Source organism: Ornithodoros turicata, chromosome 4 (genome assembly GCF_037126465.1).
Source record: "Ornithodoros turicata isolate Travis chromosome 4, ASM3712646v1, whole genome shotgun sequence".
In the NCBI taxonomy this organism is placed as follows: domain Eukaryota; kingdom Metazoa; phylum Arthropoda; class Arachnida; order Ixodida; family Argasidae; genus Ornithodoros; species Ornithodoros turicata.
The window spans coordinates 40,638,492-40,661,460 of NC_088204.1; the positions used below are offsets into that span (position 1 = coordinate 40,638,492).

At 49.0% G+C, this 22,969-nt stretch overlaps 1 protein-coding gene and 2 long non-coding RNA genes across 6 annotated transcripts in view; 1 reads left to right on the forward strand and 2 right to left on the reverse strand.

Moving 5' to 3' along the window:
- Positions 1-4,094: 4,094 nt before the first annotated feature.
- On the reverse strand, positions 4,095-5,030 carry LOC135393037 (uncharacterized). Its single transcript, XR_010422394.1, has 3 exons — positions 4,911-5,030; positions 4,296-4,453; positions 4,095-4,218 (listed from the first exon to the last, which is right to left on the reverse strand). It is a non-coding gene; the product is annotated as an uncharacterized LOC135393037 (long non-coding RNA).
- Positions 5,031-10,710: 5,680 nt separating this feature from the next.
- LOC135393039 (probable peptidoglycan muropeptide transporter SLC46) overlaps positions 10,711-22,969 on the forward strand; it is a 75,144-nt gene continuing 62,885 nt past the window's right edge. For 3 of the 4 annotated variants that reach the window (XM_064623624.1, XM_064623627.1, XM_064623628.1), the window contains exon 1: positions 10,711-10,850. In XM_064623624.1, coding sequence (XP_064479694.1) covers positions 10,824-10,850 — 27 coding nt within the window. In that variant the 5' untranslated portion in view covers positions 10,711-10,823. Of the gene's footprint in view, positions 10,855-22,969 lie in introns of all 4 variants that reach the window. The other variant, XM_064623625.1, reaches the window with a different exon arrangement.
- LOC135391452 (uncharacterized) lies at positions 15,182-22,564 on the reverse strand. The gene is made up of 2 exons (XR_010421952.1): positions 22,518-22,564; positions 15,182-15,993 (listed from the first exon to the last, which is right to left on the reverse strand). It is a non-coding gene; the product is annotated as an uncharacterized LOC135391452 (long non-coding RNA).

A 22,969-nucleotide genomic window follows, 5' to 3' on the forward strand; every position in this document is an offset into this window, starting at 1 on the left:
GCCGGGACTGGAAGAACGAATGGAAGTCCTGTAAGCAGAGTATCCAAGAAGCTGCAAACCGACACTAGCCACTAATGCCCTCTGCTTCCCCGCAGAGTGGTAAGTAAGGTAAGTAAGTAAGGCAAGTGGTACTCACTGGTAACTGACTACTTTTCAAGGTACCCGGAGCTAGCATATCTGAAGGACTTCTCAACGAAAAGTACTATTAGACACCTGAAGGCAATGTTTGCACGCCATGGTACACGAGAAATTGTGTTTAGTGACAATGGCCCTCAGTTTCAGAACATGGATGGGTCAGATTTCAACAGGTTTGCAAATGAATGAGGCTTCATGCATAAGACATCAAGCCAAAAGTTTCCCCAGAGTAACGGCTTTGTCGAGTCAGGAGTGCGTATCATAAAGAGCAGCTTGAAAAAGTCTAAAGACGTCTGCCAGGCTCTTCTGAGCTACCGCGCGACGCCACTCAGCAATGGATACAGCGCAGCTGAACTTTTGATGGGAAGGAGGATTAGTTCATCAGTGCGAGTGGTAGACCATCTACTAGAACCAAAAACTCCGAGCCGCAATGAACTACTCGACCAGGAACAAAAGAGGTGCGACCTGCAGAAGCAAAATTGTGACAGACGACACAGAGCACAAGCTCTAACAGAACTCAGTGTAGGAACAAAGGTATGGCTCACAGATCAAAGGGTAAGTGGTGTTGTAAAGGAAAAAGATAGCAGCCGAGGTTCGTACTGGGTGGAAAGCAACAAAGGCGCGGTGAGGCGCAATCGGTACCACCTGATACCGATAGAGAAAGCTATCACTACAGCTGCTCAGGCTGTTGAGTGTACGGACTTCCCTGACATTCGGCCGGCCGACGTGCCAGGAAAAACGGGCGACAGAGCCGTCTCAGTAGGATATTTGGAGTCACACCACGCCAAACATCCAAGTAACCAACTGACTCCCCAGGTGGAACACACAACGACACGGTTTGAAAAAGTTATGAAACCAGTACATCGTCTAGACCTTTGATGAAACAATAATGTCAGAGAGTTAAGAAGTGTGTTATGAAAAAAAAAACAGAAGGGGGAGATGTGTTGTAAGCCCTTTATGAGATGGCGCTGTATGTATCTGATTGCGCAAGAGTGTAAACGAATAAGGCACTACTAGAGCGCGATACACGGGTTCGACCGCTTCTTGATTGTCGCCATCCGAAACTATAGGCACATCTGCCACAACACAGAGGGCTCTCTGGTTCTGGCATTCGATCATTATACAGGGCGGAACTAACTTGTTCACAACACATTCTTTTGGGTTGGAGATATCAGAGATCCGATCAGATATATCACAAGGATGTCCCTCGTTAGGCAGGGGTCTGAAGGGTCTTTCCCTGCATACAGTTCAGAGCAATGTTGGTTCAGAACGCCTGGTCAACGGCGAACACTCAACACGAGTGGGATAGACCAAACCTTATCTCCCTTTATTTCTTCTAAGCGTCGCTAGGGTATCTGTCGCTCCACTTCGCATTAGCAGCTTTGAAGGGACTGTAAAGCGAAAAGTAACCACTATATTTTTGCCCAACATTCTGCACAACATCTTGTTTGAACACAGTGAGTCTCGGTCCATTTTTTGCGTATAAATATTTTGAAGATTGCCGGAACCTGGACGGTGCTGCCAACGAACGACAAAAAAAGTGCAAATAATGGTACCGTGATGTTACACGTAAGGTTTGTCTGCGGAGTGTGGCGACATGTTGCACGTGCCGCAGGGTAGGACTGCGGATAATTTGGACCACCTGGGGTTCTTTTGACGTGCGCCGAAATCTCCTACACACGGTGCTGGAAGCAATGCTTACAACGCTGCAGGTATGTACATGCATCACACATGTATAATATGATATAGCGATGACGTATCCCATTTGAATTATTGTGTTATCCTACCCCATTCTCCTCTATCATTGTCCACCATGTCGTAATAGCTGTAACTGCACCCTTCTTTATATCATGTTTCACATTGTGATTCCAGTGTTGTAGTTCTTTTTTTTTTTCAGTTGCAAGCCTTCGCACAGGACCCGAACCGCAGATTATGACAAGATGGCGTAGTCCAGGGCATAAAGAGGGACAAGCACAGAAGATTTTTTATATTTTTTTCGCTAAAGAAGGACACTTGGAACAAGGATATCATTGGCAAGAACGTGTATGTTCTGTCCGAAAGGCAAACCTGTGCATTGAGACGGCTACTTGCATCAATGTGAACCTGCATGGCAAATTCTCACTGCACAAATTTGACCTTCAATGGACATACTCAATGTCTCAAACAGAAAGCAGTTACAAACACATGCGTTATTTTGGTCGTAAGTTAATACTCCAAGCAATTCCTCACTTCAGTGTTTGATATGTGTGTAATCGAATTATGCTGAGGCACCTCACCCTTCATTCTGACTCAGAGGCAAGCAGGACACTCGAGTTTGCGGAAGCTCGCAAGAGAAGTAGCTACTATATCGTATAGTAGCTACTTTCTCGTGGTACGTGTGCCAATGACGGCTATGTGTTGCTTCTCAAAACTGGTAAAAAAAACATCAATACAGTTTCACACAATAGGAACTCAACAGAATTCGAAGACTTACGCGGTGGCCACTTTTCAACATCTGTCAATAATTTGCGAAAGCTCCGGCAATAGAAAATGTGTACCCTATATTAAGACATTCCTAAGAGGAGAGAAAAGGAAAATATTCGATAGATTTTCTTTCGAACAGATGTCTACGGAAAGTGGGTGCTGTGGGAGTAATCAAAAGAAAAGCCAATAACTGTCAATGGATGTTCACAAGGCACTACAAATGTGTGTCTGTGTGAAACAACGCTTCCCGATAGCCCACCATAAGAAGTATGTGATATAGGATAGCAGCCAAACTATAAATGACAGGTGACTTGAACGAAAATTAATCGCATAGGGTCAAATGGTAATAGTCTATAGCATTTCCAAAGACAACGTGTCTACAGCCGGTCAACAGAAAAAAGTATATACATTGTCTGCACCAAATAGCTAAAGGGAGGAAAAAGAAAAGAAAAACGTCTATCCAAATAAAGTCTATGGCCTGTTTGGACTTTTTGCTATAGAAATTCAATAGCACGTTCATAGATTTTACCATGAGGGTATGAAGGGTTATGAACTCAGTTCACCTGAATTACATTGATGAAATTACCTTATCTACTCTCCATTGTATAAGACAACATGTATATGTATTGTAAGACAATACGTAGAAATATACATAGATTGAGAAGTTACCCGTCAAAAAGAACTCGTTACAAGTTAAGTTACCGTGTGAAAAATGTAACTAAGTTAATAACAAAGTTCTTCAGCCTGAAATGTAACTCGCAGTTACTGAGTTACTTAAAAAAAGAACGAGTTACTTCCAAGTTACTTCGGACACAAAATAGCATTACGCAGGTGCAGCGCGCGTGAGCAGTTGAGTTAGACCTTGAGTTGCCTGCGGAGGGGTGCAACATGCTTAGATCCTTTTCGTTTATGTCCAACAATAGACCTCTCCCTCTTCGTAAACAAATGACGTCATAGTGTTCGACAGCGCCACAAATTTGGTAGAACTGAACTACGCTCGAAGCTAGAGGTGAACAAGGTCCCCCCCGAAAGCCACGGTCTTGAGGGGATTGCGATATGGCCGCTACCCTCGGTCCTGCTTCAATGGGAGGCAGCGAACAAGTGCCCGTTCGTGGAACCCAGCCCTCTCCTTCCGATTTGTTTCGGTTTCAGTCTGTCTACCAATGTCATGATAACGTTTCTCTGGTAGAGCTCTATTCGAACGCTAAGCATCTTACTTCCTGTGGGCGTACAATGGTTCAGCTTCATTTCAATGGCAGCAGTTCTTACTTCCTGAATAAAATACTGTCATTGATTGAATATCATGTTTTATGGAAAAAAAAATGCCACGACGGAACCGGAGAGAAAGCAAGAAAATATGAGGATGTGAGTGAAAAGCGAGTTAAAAGTAACTTGTACCTTAACTTAAGTTACTTTGGCAAAGTTACCTGAAAAAGGAACGAGTTCCTCTGAAAGTTACCACGGCGCAAAAGTACCGAGTTAAGTTACAAGTTACCAAAAAACAGGAACTTAGTTAAAGTAACGAGTTACCTCGAACTCTGCAAATATACAGATACATCTATGCCCCTACTTAACCGTCCAGGCGCAAAGTAATAACAATTTAAAATATTGTCTGACTATCTGAAAGGAAAAAGCAATGAGAAAATAAATTTGCAGCAATCAGGAATTAAAATCTGCTGGCATCAATATGTACTTACATTTCTTCACGTCTGGAGGTACAAAGCCCTTGCAGACATCTGATGGGAATGCATCCCTAATTGCATGACACAGGCAGGGGAGAATCTTTCTATGGTGTTTTCCCAGAGCACCCCATATCCATCTTGTGAATTGCCGATAGCAGATGTCACGGAATTTCCTGCAGAAGTAAGGTTTTCCCGTCAGCTTGCCTTTCAAAGAATCACTTGTTCACGGCGCTGCCACGTATGTTGTTATGCACCTCGGTTTCTCCGATATATGTGAACGACACATGCATGACTTCGGTGTCAAGTCAGAATATTTCGAAACATTTGTTGTTCGTGATGCAGTTGTCTGTCTGCTTTTTAAACGCATTCTCTACCTCCTGGCAGCACCAACATTGGTCCGCAGTACATTAGTTTGCATTTCCCGCATGAACACCTGCACGACGGAAAGACATTAAGGCGAGTTCCCACATATAGCGCTCCGCTCTATAGGGCTAGAAAATAGCGCTCGAAACCTAGCGCTGTTTTTCCGTTTGCCGTTCTCACATACAACCGAGCACATAGCGCTATCCTGCTGGGGTCACGGGATATCTCTTTGCGACGTGATGCACCGGTGCTACCGTGATTGCTTACTGTCGGCGTAGGGTATCCGCAGCATCAAGGGGGATGACACTTTCGATGCTGTGATCGCGATTCCAGACTTAGTAACCAAACACCCATGCATTGGCAGTTAAAGCTCGTGGCCATTTTCACGTCGTCGTCGTCGTCATCGCCTTCCCGCCTTGCTGTTTCGAGTGATCGGAAGCAAAACAAACCCCAGCTTACGCGACGTCACGGCTGAAAGAAGCTCACGATTGGTTAACGCAGACTCACCGCTCAGTATAGCGCTAGAAAAGTTGACCGGGGCTCTACTTCGGCAAGAGCGGTTTTATAGCGGTTCGTAGCAATGCGAGGAGGAAAATATAGCGCAATTTCCTAGTGCTATGTAGCAAAGCGCTATATGTGGGAACTGGCCTAAGTGCTTCTCTTCGATACATGTACGTTTCACTAACCAGTCCATGTTCCCGGCACGGTCAGCTCCTAGTGAGGACGGCGTTGACCCCGGTAATTCCGCGGAGGAATCTTCTGTTGCGACGCACACACTTTCTGGCATGCTATGTACGAACAGAAGTTCTGTGCGCGCGATAATTCCAGAATGCGGAGTTCTAGAGCACTCAGGTTCGGAAGGTTCGATATTCTCTACGCAGAAAGTGGTCGCAGGTGCCCTACCACTTTGGTTTCTCCCGATTAGCGAACGGAAGCGCGCGTATTCAGGTTCAGATTAAGATTCAGATTCGCTTAATCCCTGATTCTCTCAGACTTGCTTATTCAAGTTTAGGTTCACTTTCACCTGGTCCCTTTTTAACAAGGCAGGTGTACAGGGGACACCACAGGCGAAAGAAACTAGGCAGCTTGCCTAGTGTATAGGCACTAGGCAGTTATGTCCGTGATTGCCCGAGAGACTGTGTTCACTGTTCGCTTCTCACTTCACGAACTTCACCAACTTCACGTCACGAGGTGCCCACAAGGTATATTTAAACAGGTAGCGTAACTCCCATAGGCCCCTGTGTCTTCAGAATGACGCCATGATAGAGACGGTCAGCGCCATCCATCCGTTGCGCGGACTACTACGATTGTAAATAAATGACGTCAGAGACGACGTCACTAGTATGAATAATAAGTAGTGCATAATTATTCATGCACGTTTACATTGGCCCGGCCCACTTCGCTTGCCTTGTATTCCCTTTTCCGCGCCCAGTCAACAATACCAGACGGGAACACAGAAAAATAAAGCATATCAGATTTAATGAATCATATCAATTCCAAATACATAGTTATCGCAGATTTTGACAACTCCAAACAGAAACGCGTCGTGATGACCATAGGAAGGCTCAGGAAATTAGGAAGGCTCACATAAGGCCCATTTCTCACCTAGAGCTATACGTATACCTAGTGATTAGACGTTTGCATTTATTCAATAAGTGGCCGTTATAGGTCCATTGCAACAAAACACGACATCGTTGGTACACAGTTGGTTCCTGCTAACACTCACACCATAATGGCCGCTCGTCCCATGACGAAATCTTTCTTTCGCGGGCCCAGCAACATGGGATCATTGTATTCATCTGTTCACTCGTGTTAATCTTGGTTTACAGCACGGAGATGTGAACGTCGCTTCCTGCTTAATCCAAAGAGTGTACGAACTCCATATTACAATGCACGGACACACGGTACGGATACAGAGACGCACAGACCAAACAGACCAAACTGTGACACATGCGCAAAGGAGCAGGATACGGAAATGTACTGGAGTGGTAGATGATCTCGTATATGTGCACAAGCGGGGCAACAGAAAGCTTTTTCTACATTGAAATTATGAATAACCTATTAGTACACACACAAGCCACGCCCATGTTGTAAAGTTTTTCTATTTACAACCGTACCTCTACTGTCAACACCCAGGATCGCTCGCGCCTCTTGCTGGTGGCCTTGCCGATGGGTCTGATTTGGTATTTTCGCTACCAGTTTAGATATACCTTGGTGCCCATGCCCTGTTGGGTGTTCTTGTCTCGGTATCCGGAAGTGGGAGCCAGGCCGCTAGCAGTCTCTTGACTTACTTGATGGCTACTCTTGGCTGCTAGCTTCGCCGCGGCTTCGCGATGTCGTGGCGGCGTCTTAGCTTAGCCAAGGTATATCTAAACTGGTAGCGAAAACAAGCGAGAATACAAAATCAAACCCATCGACAAGGCTATTATCATAAGGCGCGAGCGATCCTGGATGTTGGTAGTAGAGGTACGATCGTAAACAAAAAACTTTACAACACGGGCATGCGGTGCGTGTGTACTAATAAGTTATTCATAATTTCAAATGTAGAAAAAAACTATCTAGCCTATGTAGCCCCACTCGTGCACATATACGAAATCATCTACCACCCGAGTACGTTTGCGTACCCTGCTCTCCCGCGCATGTGTCACAGTGGGCTTGTTTATTCGTGCATCCCTGTATCCGTGCCGTGTGCCCGTGCATTGTAATATGAAGTTACAATTTTTGGGTTAAACAGGAAGCGACGTTCACATCTCGGAGCTGTAGACCAAGATTAACACGTGTGAGCAGATAAATACAATGCATCGCCTGTTGCTGGCACCGCGAAAAAAAGAAGGATTTCGTCATGGCGCGACCGGCCATGGTGGCGTGAGTGCTAGCAGGAATCGGCTGTGCACCAACGATGTCATGTTCTGTTTTGTTTTTGTTTTGTTTTTTTTTGCAATGGACTCATTATGGCCACTCATTGAAGGAATCCAAACGTCTAATCACTACGTCTACATATTGCTCTACGTGAGAAATGGACCTTAAGTGAACCTTCCTAATTTCTGTGTGGTCATCACGATGCCCTTCTGCTTGGAGTTGTCAAAACCTATGATAACTATATGTATTTCGAATTGATATGTGTCATTAAACCTGATATGATTTATTTTTCTCTGTTCTCGTCTGGTATTGTTACCCTGTGTGACTAGTATGGTTCGGTCACGGAAAGGGAATACAACGCAATCGAAGTGCGCGGATGTACACGTGCTGTGTACATTATTCATACTGCTGACGTCATTCCTGACGTCATTTATTTACAATCGTAGTAGTCCGCGCAGCGGATGGATGGCGCTAACGGTCTCTACCATGGCGTCATTCTGAAGACGTAGGGGCCTATGGGAGTTACGCTACCTGTTTAGCTATACCTTGGCTTGGCCCTGAGGTTGGCGACCATTGCAGTTTGACTCGTTTGGTAGTTCGATGTCGGTTTGTAGCGCTCGCAGGGCGTTCTTCGTCTGCTTTTTCCAGTTGATCAGGTGGTAAGCACTGTGGCAATGGGGCAACAATAAAATTTGCCCTATGAAGCGGGCTGACCTCAATTTTACTTGCTCATTATTACATGCGTACACGACAGATGGAGCGTTTGTGACGAATCAAGGAAAAACCGCAATATCCAATTCAATCCAATTCAATCCATGCAATCGTTGCCAGACTGTCGGTTTCCTGCTACGAGTGTGGAAGAAACAGAAATTTGCCACCGACCTAAAACGGGACCCCGCAACACAATCACCACACGGGTTGTGGTATATCTGTAACCTGTGGGATATCGGGTACATGTGTACGAAATATCTCTGAACAAAACTGCGCAGATTTTACTCAAACGAATTATTTCGAAGCGAGCGCTTCACCTTTGTGAAGTGAGAGTGCGCTGAAAGCAACACACCGCTGACGTCCTCCGGCATCCGGCAAGGGAAATATAATGCAGGCTTGGAAGCAGACGACAATGCTGGGTGACGTCACGGAATCCTCCTCCGGACGAACCGCTGTAGTATGGAGCTCTGTTTTCTGCTCTTCGCATGTCGGTTTCGGTTTGTTTTTGTTATCATTTACGAATTCATTACTGGCGCAAAATGAATGCAAAGTTGTATTCGGCATCGAGGGGGTGGTTCGTGTTCGGTATGATGCTCACCTAGTTTGTTTCGGATCCTTCCGAAGTCTTCCTTTAACACGACATAGAATAGCAACATTTAACGGGAAGTTTCAGCTCGTATACAGGAGACATAATCAGTCCGCGGCATGGGACAGGAATGGGAAACGCACTGATTCCCGTCCCCATTCCGCTCCCTATTCCTGTTCCATTCCGCGGACTGATGATGTCTCTTGTATAGGAGAAGAAACGTCACATTAAATGTTGTTATTCTATTCTGTTTGTTGGTGGCAATTTTTTTTTCCTTCCGTGTAATGACGCCCGGCTTTTGGAACATCTTTACATGAGTAGGTCACTGGACATGCAATGTTCGAAAGTCGACTGAAGAAAAACTATAGCGATTTCAGCAGAGCTTTTTCTTTTCTTTTTACATTTGAACTTTAGAAGATTCAAACTTTCCGCTGAATATAAAGTTGTTATAGGTACGTTGCAGCAAGCTGTACATGTGCTGCGTGTGTATCCGGTTTATACGTCTATTCGCTTTGTGTTCGACTCGGTTTTCTATCTATCCGCTTCGTATTCGCTCAGACATGTAGGTCTTATGAAGCATTGCATGACAAGCATCCTGATAAAATATTTACGCCCAAAGTTTTTTCACTGCGACGCGATTTCATTTAAAAAATCGCTGCTGCGACGGGTGCGTCGAGCGCTCGAACTGTAGACCACACCCCTCTTGTTTGACATTTGTGACTGAGAGCCCTCTCATTCGTTGGTAAAAAAAAGTCGTCCGCTACGAGCTGCTTTACGAGCATGGCGAGTTGTTCCTTGTTCACTGCTATTCATTTCGTCACGTTTTCTAAAAAAACGAAGCATACATGCAGCCGGACAAAATTAGTAGTACGATCACTACAGTAATTTTCGTGGCTTCTGTGCAATCATTCGTTGCACATCTCAAACTTGGGAGCGACGTACGCGTCAATCGTGTGATACGGCGTTGAAAGCGAGAATGCTTCCGAGGCGTTTGCTATGGTGCGTCTCTCCGTCTTGTTCGCTAAACCAGTCACGGCGAAATCTGTCCCCACATCAGCTAAGTGTGTCTGATTACCGCTTGCACAAGGTTCCGCCGAACGAGCCAGGGAGAAACGAGACGCTGGCTTTATTCATTCGATGTCGGGATACCAAGCCTGATACAAACCTTCGAATATGCAGTCTGCACTTCCGCGTGAGCAATAATCAATCACCACCGAGCGTTTTTGTCGTACGTCAACGATGGAACAGCAGCAGATATTTTCCCGCTCGGTCGGCAAAGACTTCCTCTTACAGTTTGCCTCATATGTCGATGTCTACACCAGTTGTCACGTCCCTGTTCCCGGTGGCGTCACCGAAAACCTTTCTGATGTGATAACTCCCACTCTATAGAGCCGCACACTGTCGAGAAGAACTGGGGTGTCGCTGTACAAAGCACAGTTCGAATTCGTGCTGCACTATTCGTTCCTCCCATAGTGTCAGCGGTCCCAAAAAGTCCAAAATGTCGAGGTCGTTGGCGGCCTTCAAGTCCTTCATTTCGGACATCACGTAACCGAAGAACGTCTAGAGTCTCCGAAACGGTAATAGATGCTCCGGTCTGAATGGCGTTCCTGGCCGATGGTGGCCTGACGTCACCGCGATCATGTGATCCCAGATCCAAAGAGGAGCATCCCCTCCCGGCGCTCATCACGTGTGTATCGTGAAGGCGAAGGAGGGTATTCCGCGCACGGGAGATTCGGGGGCTGCTGTAGGCGTCGCAAGTTCACCACGGTTCTAATAATTGTGCAAAAACGGTTTCGGGCGCCTAGCATTGCATACCGACCGGAAACAGAAACAAAGTTGTGTGCCTTTAGACTGCTCCTTTAACCACTGAAGAAGAAGAAGCAGTATTCTTCTGAAACATTCACAGAAACCAGGCAGGTAGTACTGGCCATTCTCCCTTGCGGGTACGGAGGCGGAAGAAGAAGAAACCAGGCACGTATCACACGTTCACCTTCTGAACCCTGCAGCGCAACTTTAGTACAGTCATGACTCGGCTGATTTTCACATGCACGGCAAGTATGGACATCGTTGAATGCTAACGACAGTTTTAGTAAATATGCAGAGTGCTCAATATCAAAAGTTAGACATTATCGCGATGCATATTATCCAATGATCTCACGCTGTGTTAGGGCAGTCTTGTGAAAGTCTATATCGGAGCACGTGTATGGAAGAACAAATCGCGTATCGTCTGTGTTATCTGTGTTCTAGTATAGCATAGGGGGTGGGGCAAGGCTGCCTCCCGCACCGCTTGAAGTGAGGGTGGCCGCCACTTTGCGTGTCTTAGAATATTTTTTTTTCAGCTGGTTGCCAGTGGAACGTGTCTTCGAATGGGTTGGGGTATTTCCTATACATGGGCTCTCTATTTGTGCCAAGGAAATGTTGCCTTCACTTCGCAAACTTTCGAGTTCTATTCTAGAAATTAAACTTCCCACAGAAAAAGCTAATCAAAACCGACGCAAGTCGTGGCAAATGCTTCCAGAAAATGAATACTGTTGACCACATATTTTTCGGACAAGTAAATTGTTTCACAGGAATTAATAACACGAAGTGAAACACCCTGTATATTCCATGCTGGCGTACCAACGAGCATTTCGCAGCAAAATGCGCCTCTTCTTGTGTCGTCCGACCACCCTGTTGCGGGTTAACAACGCACCCGGCGTAACAGTGGTTGACGTTCAACAACCTCTACCACAAACAACCTGTGTGTAACAGATCCAACTATCGACCTGCTTCTCTAGGATACCATGGGCTTAGGTGGCACACATGAGTTAGTTATGAATGGAACATGCCAGCAACCAAAGCTGCATTACAAATTGAACTGCGCAGGCGATGCTTGAAGGTACACTATTTGTGTTGCGTTTAAATTATAGCATTGACAGTTGACACATATCGACAGCATAGTATCTGTTATACTACAAGTCCGGGCCCAGTGGTGCAAGCTTTCGATTGAAAGGTCCAGTAATTTAGCGTATATAATGCGCATAATAACGACTTCATCAGGCATTTTCTAGCCTAAGAACAAAGCTCGCCAAACACAAACACACACACACGCACGCACGCACGCACGCACGCACGCGCGCACACACATACACACACACCCACACCCACACCCACACCCACACCCACACACACACACACGAGGGAGCTTTAGTATAGCGCCTATAGACTATCGCATATGCTGAGCGTTAGCAGTTAGCGCCAGACTGCACTTTCGTGGCGCATGCGCAGTTTTAGTACGGTGCAGTGCACAGTCACGCCAACCTTTGTGGCACCATCTATCGTATAAACTAGAACATATACAACGTCGTTATTGGAGAACGGAGCAAGTGTTTACGTCCTATATCGCATGCCGCAGGAGCAGAACGCAAGCGGCCCTGTGTCTGCACACTAAATTCAAGAAATAGTGTACACACGCTGGGCGCAAATTTGCGTTGCTTTTGACACAAGCACAGTGTAAATAAACCTATTTCCTTGCGTACGCAAGGCCTTTGCGTATGGTTGCGTACGCCAAAGGAGCCAATGCAGCATTGTCACGTCGCATTTATTCGTTTCGCCGACTTTCCTTTTAAAGGGATAGTTCGCTTCCCAAGTTAACTAAAAGAAATGCATGTGGCAGGAGCATTTGACTCCAAACGACTCTCCAGCTAGGCATTTCGGTCACAATGGTTGTATTTCCATAGTTATCTGTATTTTGCCGTGAGAGCTTGTAGCGCGGACAGATCCACAGGCAGGAGAAAACTAGATGTCTACTCGCGTCACGTTCATGACGTTCACTCTGCGGTTGTCGGGCGAGAGCGACGTTGACTGCCAGCAGGAGGCCGATATGCCGGCCCTGACATAACCTGGCCTTGCCATTGGTGGGAACGCCCTCGTCACATCACATTGATGTCACATCACGTCGCGCAGGAATTTCAAATCACCTGGATTGCAGTGCTTTGCGATACCGATACTGAATTGTACCGTACAACTTCACCCAAAGTAACGCAGAAACTTGGTACGTAGTAGTAGGAAATCCACCTGTGCAACAAAAATGTACGATTTGATCCGTCACGAGCTAACTATCGCTCTAAGCAGAAAAAAGCCGCACAAAATGCAACACCTCCGGTGGGTGTTATTAGTTTCCTCTTACGGCATCGTGAGTACTGAAGTAACAGGACTATGTAGGTACACTGTGTATTACACGGAGGCCAGAACCCGAATGCCAGCTGCCGAGCAGCTGCTCACGACACTTGCCCTTCTTGATTCTCAATATCACTCCCGGTGGAACAGCAGCGCCACTACAATTCCCCCCTCTTTAGAATATCCGTAGCGCTCCGGTTTACAACGCGTGCGCGTCGGATATCGAGCTCCGAAACTCCTTAGAGGAACAGTAGAGTCTTCTAGAGAAACTGCAGAGTCTGCTGTCGCTGGATCAGGGCACTGGTCGCTGTCAGACACTGTCGCTTCAGGTTCAGTCGCCTCAGGAAGCCTTCAGAAATGCTTTTTTTTTTCTTTTTTTCTGGAGACTGCAATGGAGCTCTGTCGTCTTGTGGGCCCTGCGAAAGCCATGTAGTCGTAGATGCTCGTCGTTTCAAATGATCCCTCTGGACTCTCTGTTCTTTGCCGAACTCGTCTTTCGCAATATAGATTGTGGATCATTGCTTGTTGACGATTCTCCCAATTTTACAATGGCCTTTTTTTTATTCGGTCGATCATTCACACTTTCTGGCCGATTACGAAGCTGCGGTCGCAGGTTCGGACGTCGTGGTTCCTCTTCTGTCTAGCACGGGCTTTCCTAGATGAGTGCGACGTGCTCAAGTCCTGAGCCTTCTCAGGACACACCAGATCCAGCACCCATCGGTAGTGTCTGCCATTTAGAAGATCACATGGTGAACGACCAGCCGTTGCATGAGGAGTAACGCGATACTTGAAGACGAAATCGCGAACTCGATCGCGTTCTCCTCCCTCCGACGTAGAACGACGAACGGTTGTCTTGAACATGCGTACAAAGTCTTCCGTGAGGCCATTCGATTTTGTGTGGTATGGAGGAGCGAACACATGACGGATCCCCTTTGCTCGTAGATTGTTTTCGAGAACCTCGCAGGTAAACGGAGCTCCGTTATCGGTAACAAGGGCGTGAGGAAACCCGTTCTGGGCAAATACATCAGCAAATGCGTCCACTGTCTAGCTGGATCTTGGATGTGCAGTTAACGTCAGGCCATTTGCTAAATCCGTCGATGACGACTAGGTACTGGACTCCTTGCAGTTCAGCAAAATCCGCGTGAAGCCGGTCCCAAGGCCTGTCTGGAGGTTTCCATTGGTGTAAGTGTACCGGTGCTTCTTGAGCGCCCACTGCTGCACACGAATCGCAGTGCTTCACCTTAATCTCGATAGCCTTGTCCAACCCACGCCACCAGACGTAAGAACGTGCTAGCACCTTCATCTTAGTCTGTCCAACGTGACAATCATGGAGATGTCTAGCATCGCTTCTCTGAATGTAGAAGAATAACAGTACGGAAGCCTCATACGACACAACTATTGTGCACTACCAGTTCTTTTTTGCCGCTGAAAGTATGGAACCAACTCAGCAGGAACGCTTGCGCGCCAACCCTTCTCGATGTTGTCTACCACCAAGGAGGGGGACAAATCGCTGACCGTAGCTTTTGCGATGTCTTCAGCGGAATATGGGAAGGATAGACATGCTCTCATCGAGGATGGCATCGATATATTTACAATGAACGTTGAAGATTTCCTGGTGTCCTGAATGATCGAATTCTGCATCCGGGCCTTCCAAAAGACGAGATAGACCATCTGCATTAGCGATGTCTTTCGTTCCTTTGAATACGATATTGTAGGTGTAGCTCATCATAATAAATGCCCAGCACTGTAGACCACTCGCTGTTGAGACTGATATCTCTTTTCTTAACCCGAAAATGGTGGTCAAGGGCTTGTGGTCGATGTAGAGGACAAATTTCCTCCCCCATGGGTATTTATGAAATTTTCTCACACCCAAAGATGAGGGCAAGTGCCTCTCGCTCTATCTGAGCGTACTTCGTCTCTACTGACGTGAGGGTCTTTGATGCGCGAGCTACCGGTCTGTCTTTGCCGTTGATACGATGCTAGATGACTGCGCCGAGTCCTTTTGAAGAAGCATCAACCGCTAAAAAGATGGGCTTCCCCGGGTCGTAGTGACTCAGGACCACCGCGCATGTCAACATTCTCTTCACCGTCTCGAAAACTTCCACACATGCGGATGACCACTTCCACGCCATACCTTGTAGGATTCTGCCCCCCTGAATCCCACGCGGGGTTGAGTCCAACCCGTCTTTTGCCAAACCGCCACACCGGAAGACACGAACAGAAGTAGAACGAACATACTCTTTATTGCCTGACAAAGAGTTACACAAATTGGGCACTCACATCGTGTACAAGCTGAAGTCCAAGGCCCAACAGGAATTCCGTGTTGTCTCCTCTTGTCTCCCCCGCGAAATGCCACTTATCTTCCTTTTATCGCGGTAATCCTTCCGCGGATCCACCCTCTACCCCGGTGCGGCCTGTCTGTCTCGACAGTAGCGCCACCCCACATTCTTCCCCCCCTTAACACAGGCACCACCACTGAGTCAAAGTTCCGGGAGGTCCGGCAGGTCCAGTATGCGTTCATCTGCAGGGCGAACGGGGGTGTGGCGACCAACCAATAGCTGCGGTTGGTACCTTTGTATCAGCTCCAGGGCAGCCCGGACGTCCGACGGGCCCAGGAACGCTGGGGCAGGAGTAGCAAGCTGGTGTTGAACACGGGCGAGGTGTAGTGCGCCGGCACGATGAGTTTCCTGGTGAAGCTGGAGGGTGCCACAGATGGGGCACAGCTGTGACCTCTCCTCTGGCGTGTAGACGGCAGGAGGTTCAATCGGGTGTCGGTCGGCTAGTGTTAGACCTCTGAAGGGTTCAGGGAGCGAGGATGATGGGTCGGTTCGTAGAGGGCGAGTCTGGTCTCGCCAACGGCGTCGAGACACGAACCCGACGCTTGTGTCGCCGGACAACACCGTCCAGGTTGCCACATGCTGGGCTGGGCGCGAGGGCAGCCATCTTGGGTTAGGCAGGGAACGATCGTCACGTCCGGGGGGTTGCCCTTGCCATGTCGTGGAGGGGCCCCTGGGGGTCCGGGACCTCGGTCGAGGCCTGCATTGAAAAAAAATGGGAAAACGTCACCTCGGTTGCTTTCGTGGGCGAAGGTCATAGCGGGTACTCCCGGGAACCCCGCCCTGGGCAGTAGTCTCTTGGGGGGATGGTTGACCGGCCCTAGGGGGACTTGAGGGAGAGCGGGCTTGCGATGCTAGATCGTGGTCCTCCTCCCACCTGCCGCTGTCCGAGATGCGCTGGCTGAAGGTCTTGAGGTCTTGTACGTGGACGGGGCCAGTTTCCTCGTTGTCGCTGCAACGCTCGAGCCTGTAAGTGACCGGAGTTAGCTGTGCGCTTACCCGATAAGGACCGTCCCATCGACCAGCGAGAGAGGCAGCAAAGCCTTTCGCTGCATCGCTAAGGGGATGTGTTCGCCTTAGTACCAGATCTCCAACGCGGTAAATGACCTGGCGCCGACCTTTATTGTACTGGAGAGACTGCTCCAGTCTTGCGACCTCAAGACTCTCTCGTGCCAAACGAATGGCAGTCGAAATTCTATCGCGAAGATCATTAGCATACTTCGCGTACGAACGACTAGGCTGTGTGTGCCGTGTTCGCAACGTGTTTTCGAGGGGGAACACAATTTCCCGTCCGAAATTCAAATAAGCCGGGGTAAATCCTGTCGACCTATTTTCCGTAGTACGGGTGGCAAAGCCAAGCTCCGTAAGACGGGCGTTCCAATCTTTATGCCTTTCGGTAAAAGATACCAACATCATCTTGATGTTGCGATTAACCCGCTCAGTTATGTTCGCCTGAGGGTGATAAGGGGACGTCTTTACGTGACGTATGCTCAATGCAGAGCAACTATCGACAAACACCTTACTTGTAAAGTACGAGGCGTTATCCGTGATGAGCTGGTCCGGCAATCCAAACCGGGAAAAAACGTCCAGCAGTCTGTCCCAGATCCGAGCGGACACCAACTTCCGCAGCGGGTAAAGCTCAACCCACTTCGTGAAGTGATCTGTAACAACCCACAGAACCAGTAACCGCCCCTGGACAGCCGACAAGGGTCCGAGCATCCGCAGCCTAAAATGAACATCCATTGAACGTCTCCTGGACGCGTTAGTTGGGATGCTCCAATGAATATACAGCAGCAGACGTCCCACATATCTCACCCTGTGGACACCGTGCGCACCCCATCCGCACTGTGTCCACAAAGAGCCGTTCGAGCACTCCTTTTCGCTCTTGACCCTCCGCCTCCTTCTTCTCTCCCGCTCTGTCGTCTGACTGCGTCGCCGCCAAAGGAGAAATCTGCGCAGAAGGCTTTTTGTTTCGCAACGCGCAGAAGATAGAGTCACGTGATGTCATAGCCCGTTGTGCGGATGATTTCAAACGCCGCTGGAGAGGCTGGAGAAACATGGCGGCGTCTGCAATGACTTGGAGTGATATGCTAATTTTCAACGCGAACAGCACCAGTACAGCTTGAATTTTGTGAAGAGTTAGGTGCATATGCCTTGTAGGCAACGGATTTTCCATTGGATGCCACTGTCTATGACCGAAATACAGGTAAACGTCCGTTGTGTCTTCGTTTGTTAGCGCTGGCGTTTTGGACTTATTTGTTCTTCAAGTTGCTGTAGCCCACTGCCTAGTGAAAAAAAATGCAATCGATCCTGGCTGAGCTTGTAATAGAGGCATATTAGGACGTGTCTGATATTTTATTTTGCGTTCCACTCACTGTGTTCTTGATGTTCTTTCAGGCATAAACGGCTATACCGCTCAGCATCAGCCATTCATTGCTGTGTGTGTTTCAGCGTCTCCCAGAGAGTGTGGGATGTTTTCTCTATGAGCAGTCTTGGAATTACTGACTGTCTTATGCGTTACAGGTAAGAATACTAGGTAAACGGGAAGCATGGCCAAACGCTGGTATGCGTATGTGCCATAGGCAGAGACGGATGATGCCCGTATTATGTCTGTGGTTTTTATCAGTGTGCCTCGGCGGCAGAACTTGGCCAGTGAATTCCAGAGGCCGGAAGACACAGAAAGGAACAATATAGAGAGACTGGTAGTCATTGATAAGGCGTGAAGGAGCGTGAAGATACACTTGCGTCGATTCCATACAAGATGCCAACTAATTATACGGCAAGTAATATGGATGTTTTTTTTTCTTGTGTACATAACTTTGCGATGTTGTGATCACGATCTGTATGAACGGGAATGATCTGGATATAGCACCTTGTCACGTTCTTTCATTATTTGTACTGCTCATGGGCCGGCAGGCATGTACGAATGCATATGTAAATAAAGTATACATAGAATAAAGTATTTTGGGTGCACACTTGCGTCGTTGTGTTTATCTCATGATTAAAGTTACGATATTTTCATAGGCGCGCGATACCTATGGACCCGGAATACAGAACCCCCACAGGTCCCTCGACGATCCGCATCGGCGGTCCTACGACGTCCATTTCGCATAATTTTCTCTTGATTAGCACGGTAGTACGGGCGTAGTTAAAACGTAGCCGGGAGCAAATGTGTACGTTCGTGAGACGTACCCAGCATCCACAACTCGACGTTCGCTGGATGTTGATGGGCGGTTACTGGTTCTGTGGGAACTAACAGATACTGGTTACCACGGGGACTTCTGGGATAAGGACCGATTACGTCACATGCGACTATCTGCCAAGGTTTCTGGCTAACAATCGGTTGCAGCAAGCCGGGAGGCTGCCCTCCACGCGGCTTAGACATCTGACATATCGAACAGCTGCGTGTATACCGCAAAACATCCTGTCTCATGCCTGGCCAAGTCGCGATACGACACAACTTAGAATAAGTCTTGCTGCCGCTACCGTGACCCGACAATGCAGAATCATGGAAGTATTTGAGGAATGACTTACGTAACTTCCTTGGAACTACGATCCGAAAGGGGCTATCACCAACCTCCTCGTCGTCCGCCTGGGGAATGTACCGGACCAGGAGACCATCCTCGCTCAGCCGATAGGAGTCGTACCTCTCCTCAGCGTCTTCCGTGCCTTGCAGGTTTGCTGTTTCCAGCCACCTTGACACACGCTGACAAAGGCCGTCGGTCCTCTGCGCTTCCAGGATGTCGTTCCTGCTTACAATCTGTCCCCACGAGAGCTCCTCCTCCGTGACGGTCTGGTTAACCGCGGCCACAAGCTCCTGCGGAATAACGACGTCCTCAAGGGGCAACGGTGCTCGAGATAGCGCGTCTGCCACCTTATTTGAGGTTCCCTTCCGGTATTCCACCGAGAAGTCATATCGCTGCAACGTTAAACTCCAACGTGCGAGCCGTGCGGCTGGGTTTTTCAACCGCTTTAACCAGGACAGTGGCTGATGGTCAGTTTGAATAGTGAATTTCGCACCATCCAAATACATGTCGAACTTATGTAGTGCGAACATGATTGCTAGGCACTCCTTCCCCGTCACGCTATAATTGCGTTCGGGAGGCGTCAGCGTACGGCTTGCAAATGCTACGGGCTGGAGTTCACGGTGATGCTCTTGTAACAAGACTGCACCAAGGCCGTAATCGCTCGCATCTGTTTGAAGTACAAATGGGCGATTGAGGTCCGGGAGATACAAGCGGGTAGTGTCCGCAATCGCTTTAGCGAGAGAGGTAAACGCCTGTTCCTGCGCTTGTCCCCACGACCATCGTGCTCCCGTCCGCAAAAGCCAAGTTAGCGGTTACGTTAGGTCTGCGCATCGCGGTATAAACTGTCTATAAAAGCCAATCATACCGAGGAAGCGCTGCAAGCTTTTCACATCCGTCGGGCGGGGGTACTCAAGGATAGCCTTCAGCTTGTCCTCGTTCGGCCTGACCGTGCCGGACTCCACCTTGAACCCGAGGAGATCGATGCTGTTGGTAGCCAACTGCATCTTCCGGGGATTGACAGTCAATCCTGCAGCTTGCATGCGTTCTAACACCACTTTCAAATGAGAAAGGTGTTCCTGGAATGTACGTGAAAAAATTACTACGTCATCCATGTACGCCATAGCGAAATTGTATTTCGCATCGCCAAGCACCTCGTCCATCACTCGCTGAAAACTAGCGGGAGAATTAGACAGTCCAAAGGGCAGTCGTACAAATTCAAATAATCCCCTGTGACAGGTAAATGCTGTTTTCTCAACATCATCCGGTGCTATCGGAATCTGCAGGAATCCTCTACTGCAGTCCAAAGTTGTAAACACGTGGGCGGATTCCAACGAATACATGATCGAGTCTATCGAGGGAAAAGGGTATGAATCTCTTACCGTCACCTCGTTCAGTCGGCGGTAATCCACGCACAACCTTGCGGTTCCATCCTTTTTCGGCGCAAGAACCACCGGAAAAGCCCAAGGCTGCGAGAAGGTCTCACAGCACCGGTCTCGATCATTTCTTCCAGCGCAGCGTCGAGGAGCTTGCGCTTATGCACACTCAAAGGCCGAGGATTACATCGCCAGGGCCTTGCGTCGCCGGTTTCTATCCGGTGCTCCAATGCATGGGTTAGACCTGGTCTCTCTGTGAACATACAGGAGAATGGGCGCAATGCTTTAGCGAGCATGCGTCGCTGGTCTGGGCTTCCTGGAAATCGTTTCAGAACGTCCTCGAAAACAGCGGGTACGACCGTCGCTGTTAGGTGTTCTGCTCCGGAAAATAGCTCAACGGACGTAGATTGTCCAGCTCCGGGATCCTGGGTCTCCTCACCAGTCCGGTTCTGCTCAGTTTCCGGCGTCGTCCACTCCATGAAGGGGTAGAAGGTAGTACCGCTTGCATGCTGGTAGCCTCCGCGACGTAAGTCCAGGACGAGTCCCATCCGGATAATGAAGTCGCGTCCCAGGATCATCAGTCCCGCCAATCCGGGCAGGTAGATGAAGCGTTGTCTGACACGTTGTCCGTCGACGGTCAAAGTGAGACGTACTGCTCCTCCGGCTGGTACCACTGCATCTGATGCGAGCCGTAGGCAGGTCCTGGTCGTCCGTACGGAAATGTTCCGCTCCCGGCACCAATCGTGGATGGTGTCACCTATCAGGGATACAGCCGCTCCAGTGTCCACCAAAGCCGCAACGTCCTTACTCAGAACGCGCGCCACGATAAACGGTCCGATGTTGCATATGTCATCCTGCGCTCGACATGCGAGCGGGACCAAGGCCACTACGTTATCAGACAAGATAGCATGGTTAGAATTGGCTTGCTTCTTATCGACATTTTCAGCAGCCGACGACAGAACTGAGTCATTCCCAATTACCGCCGCCGGCGTCCCGGGTTTCCCTGCGGGGGTTGTCTGGGGGTAGTAGTGGTCTGCTGCGGGCAGTTACGACGAAAATGACCGCGTTCACCGCAACCGTAACAACGGGGTTGTGTTCCTGCGTTATTACTTGCTCTAGAGTCGCGCCTGTCCTGCCGTGGTGCATGACGTGCATCACCGACTTCGCGCTCGCGCGGCTCTGCTCGTGCCGACCTCGCTCGGTTCCTTTGCTCATATGCAAAGGGATCCAAAGAACGGTAAACTGGCTCGGCGGACGAACCGCCGTGTGTTCCAACAGTCCCACGGGGGTTTAATTCCGCGTCTAACGACTGTCTCGGCCCGTTCCATGCGCAGCTAGGCTCCAGCGTTTGTTCCGGCCTAGGCGGTGGGCGGTACTGTAATTCCGCCAACAAATCTGCTTGGATGACGCGGGCTTCTTTAGCAAGGTCATCGAGCGAAGAAAAGCTTCGCCCCCGCAAATAAGGCTTAAAACGAGGGTGACATTGGCGAATAGCGCGGGCCACCTTCTCGCTTTCCGTCGCGAGCGGTTCAGCTCTGCGGTACAGCTCTTGGATTGCCCGGGTATATTCCAACAGGCTCTCCTCCGCGTGCTGCGTTCGAGTCATGAGTTCCTCGCGCATACGCATTGCATAATCCGGGGGCAAAAATTCCTCCCGAAACAGCCGCTGAAATTCGGTCATAGACGGAAATGCGGGTTGAGACCGGCGCCACAAAGCAGCTGAGCTTACCAATGCAGCGGGTAGTATCCGGCGCAGGACGGCTTCGTCGGTTGCTCCAACGGCTGTCTGGTAAGCCTCCAGGTCCGCGAGAAAATCTTCGACGGACTTGGCGTCGCTGTAGCCCGAAAATGTCGGTATCGTCAGGTTCAGGCGTAGCGGGGGTTCAGAGGACGGCTGGGCGGCGGACGTGCTACTGGGGAGCTGCTGCGACAATAAAGCGCAGAGAGCTGTCATCTGCCGAAGCAGGTCCTCCGCTACTGGCGGGTCGTCCTCGTAGACGGGCTCGAGAGGGTGCTTCTTGGGCGGCATGGCCAGCAAATGCAAACTCCCGAACTACGAATATACAGCAAAAGCGACAGCGAGCGAAGGGCACGGGCGACAAATGCTACTAACTACACTCGCTGTCAGTGCCTCCCGGGCGTGCGGCAAGACGGGTCGGGCCCCACGTTCGGCGCCAATTTGTAGGATTCTGCCCCCCTGAATCCCACGCGGGGTTGAGTCCAACCCGTCCTTTGCCAAACCGCCACACCGGAAGACACGAACAGAAGTAGAACGAACATACTCTTTATTGCCTGACAAAGAGTTACACAAATTGGGCACTCACATCGTGTACAAGCTGAAGTCCAAGGCCCAACAGGAATTCCGTGTTGTCTCCTCTTGTCTCCCCCGCGAAATGCCACTTATCTTCCTTTTATCGCGGTAATCCTTCCGCGGATCCACCCTCTACCCCGGTGCGGCCTGTCTGTCCCGACAGTAGCGCCACCCCACAACCTTTTTCATTCATCGGTGCGCAAACATCGGACAAGCCCCTCAAATACTTGCCATTCCTACATCAAATAAATACCATTCCTAAGAATGAACTCTGTTATATGAGTGGGCGGAGGTATATTAAGGATTGCTGAAACCTTCTTGGGTGATGGTCTAAAACCCTCAGCATCCACAGTAAGGCCTAAGTACTCCACCTGCGGCTGTAGGAACGCGCACCTCTCTTTTTTCAGAGTGAAGCCGAATTCCTGTAGTCGAACGAAGACCTTGTTCACGTTTGTGAGGTGATCT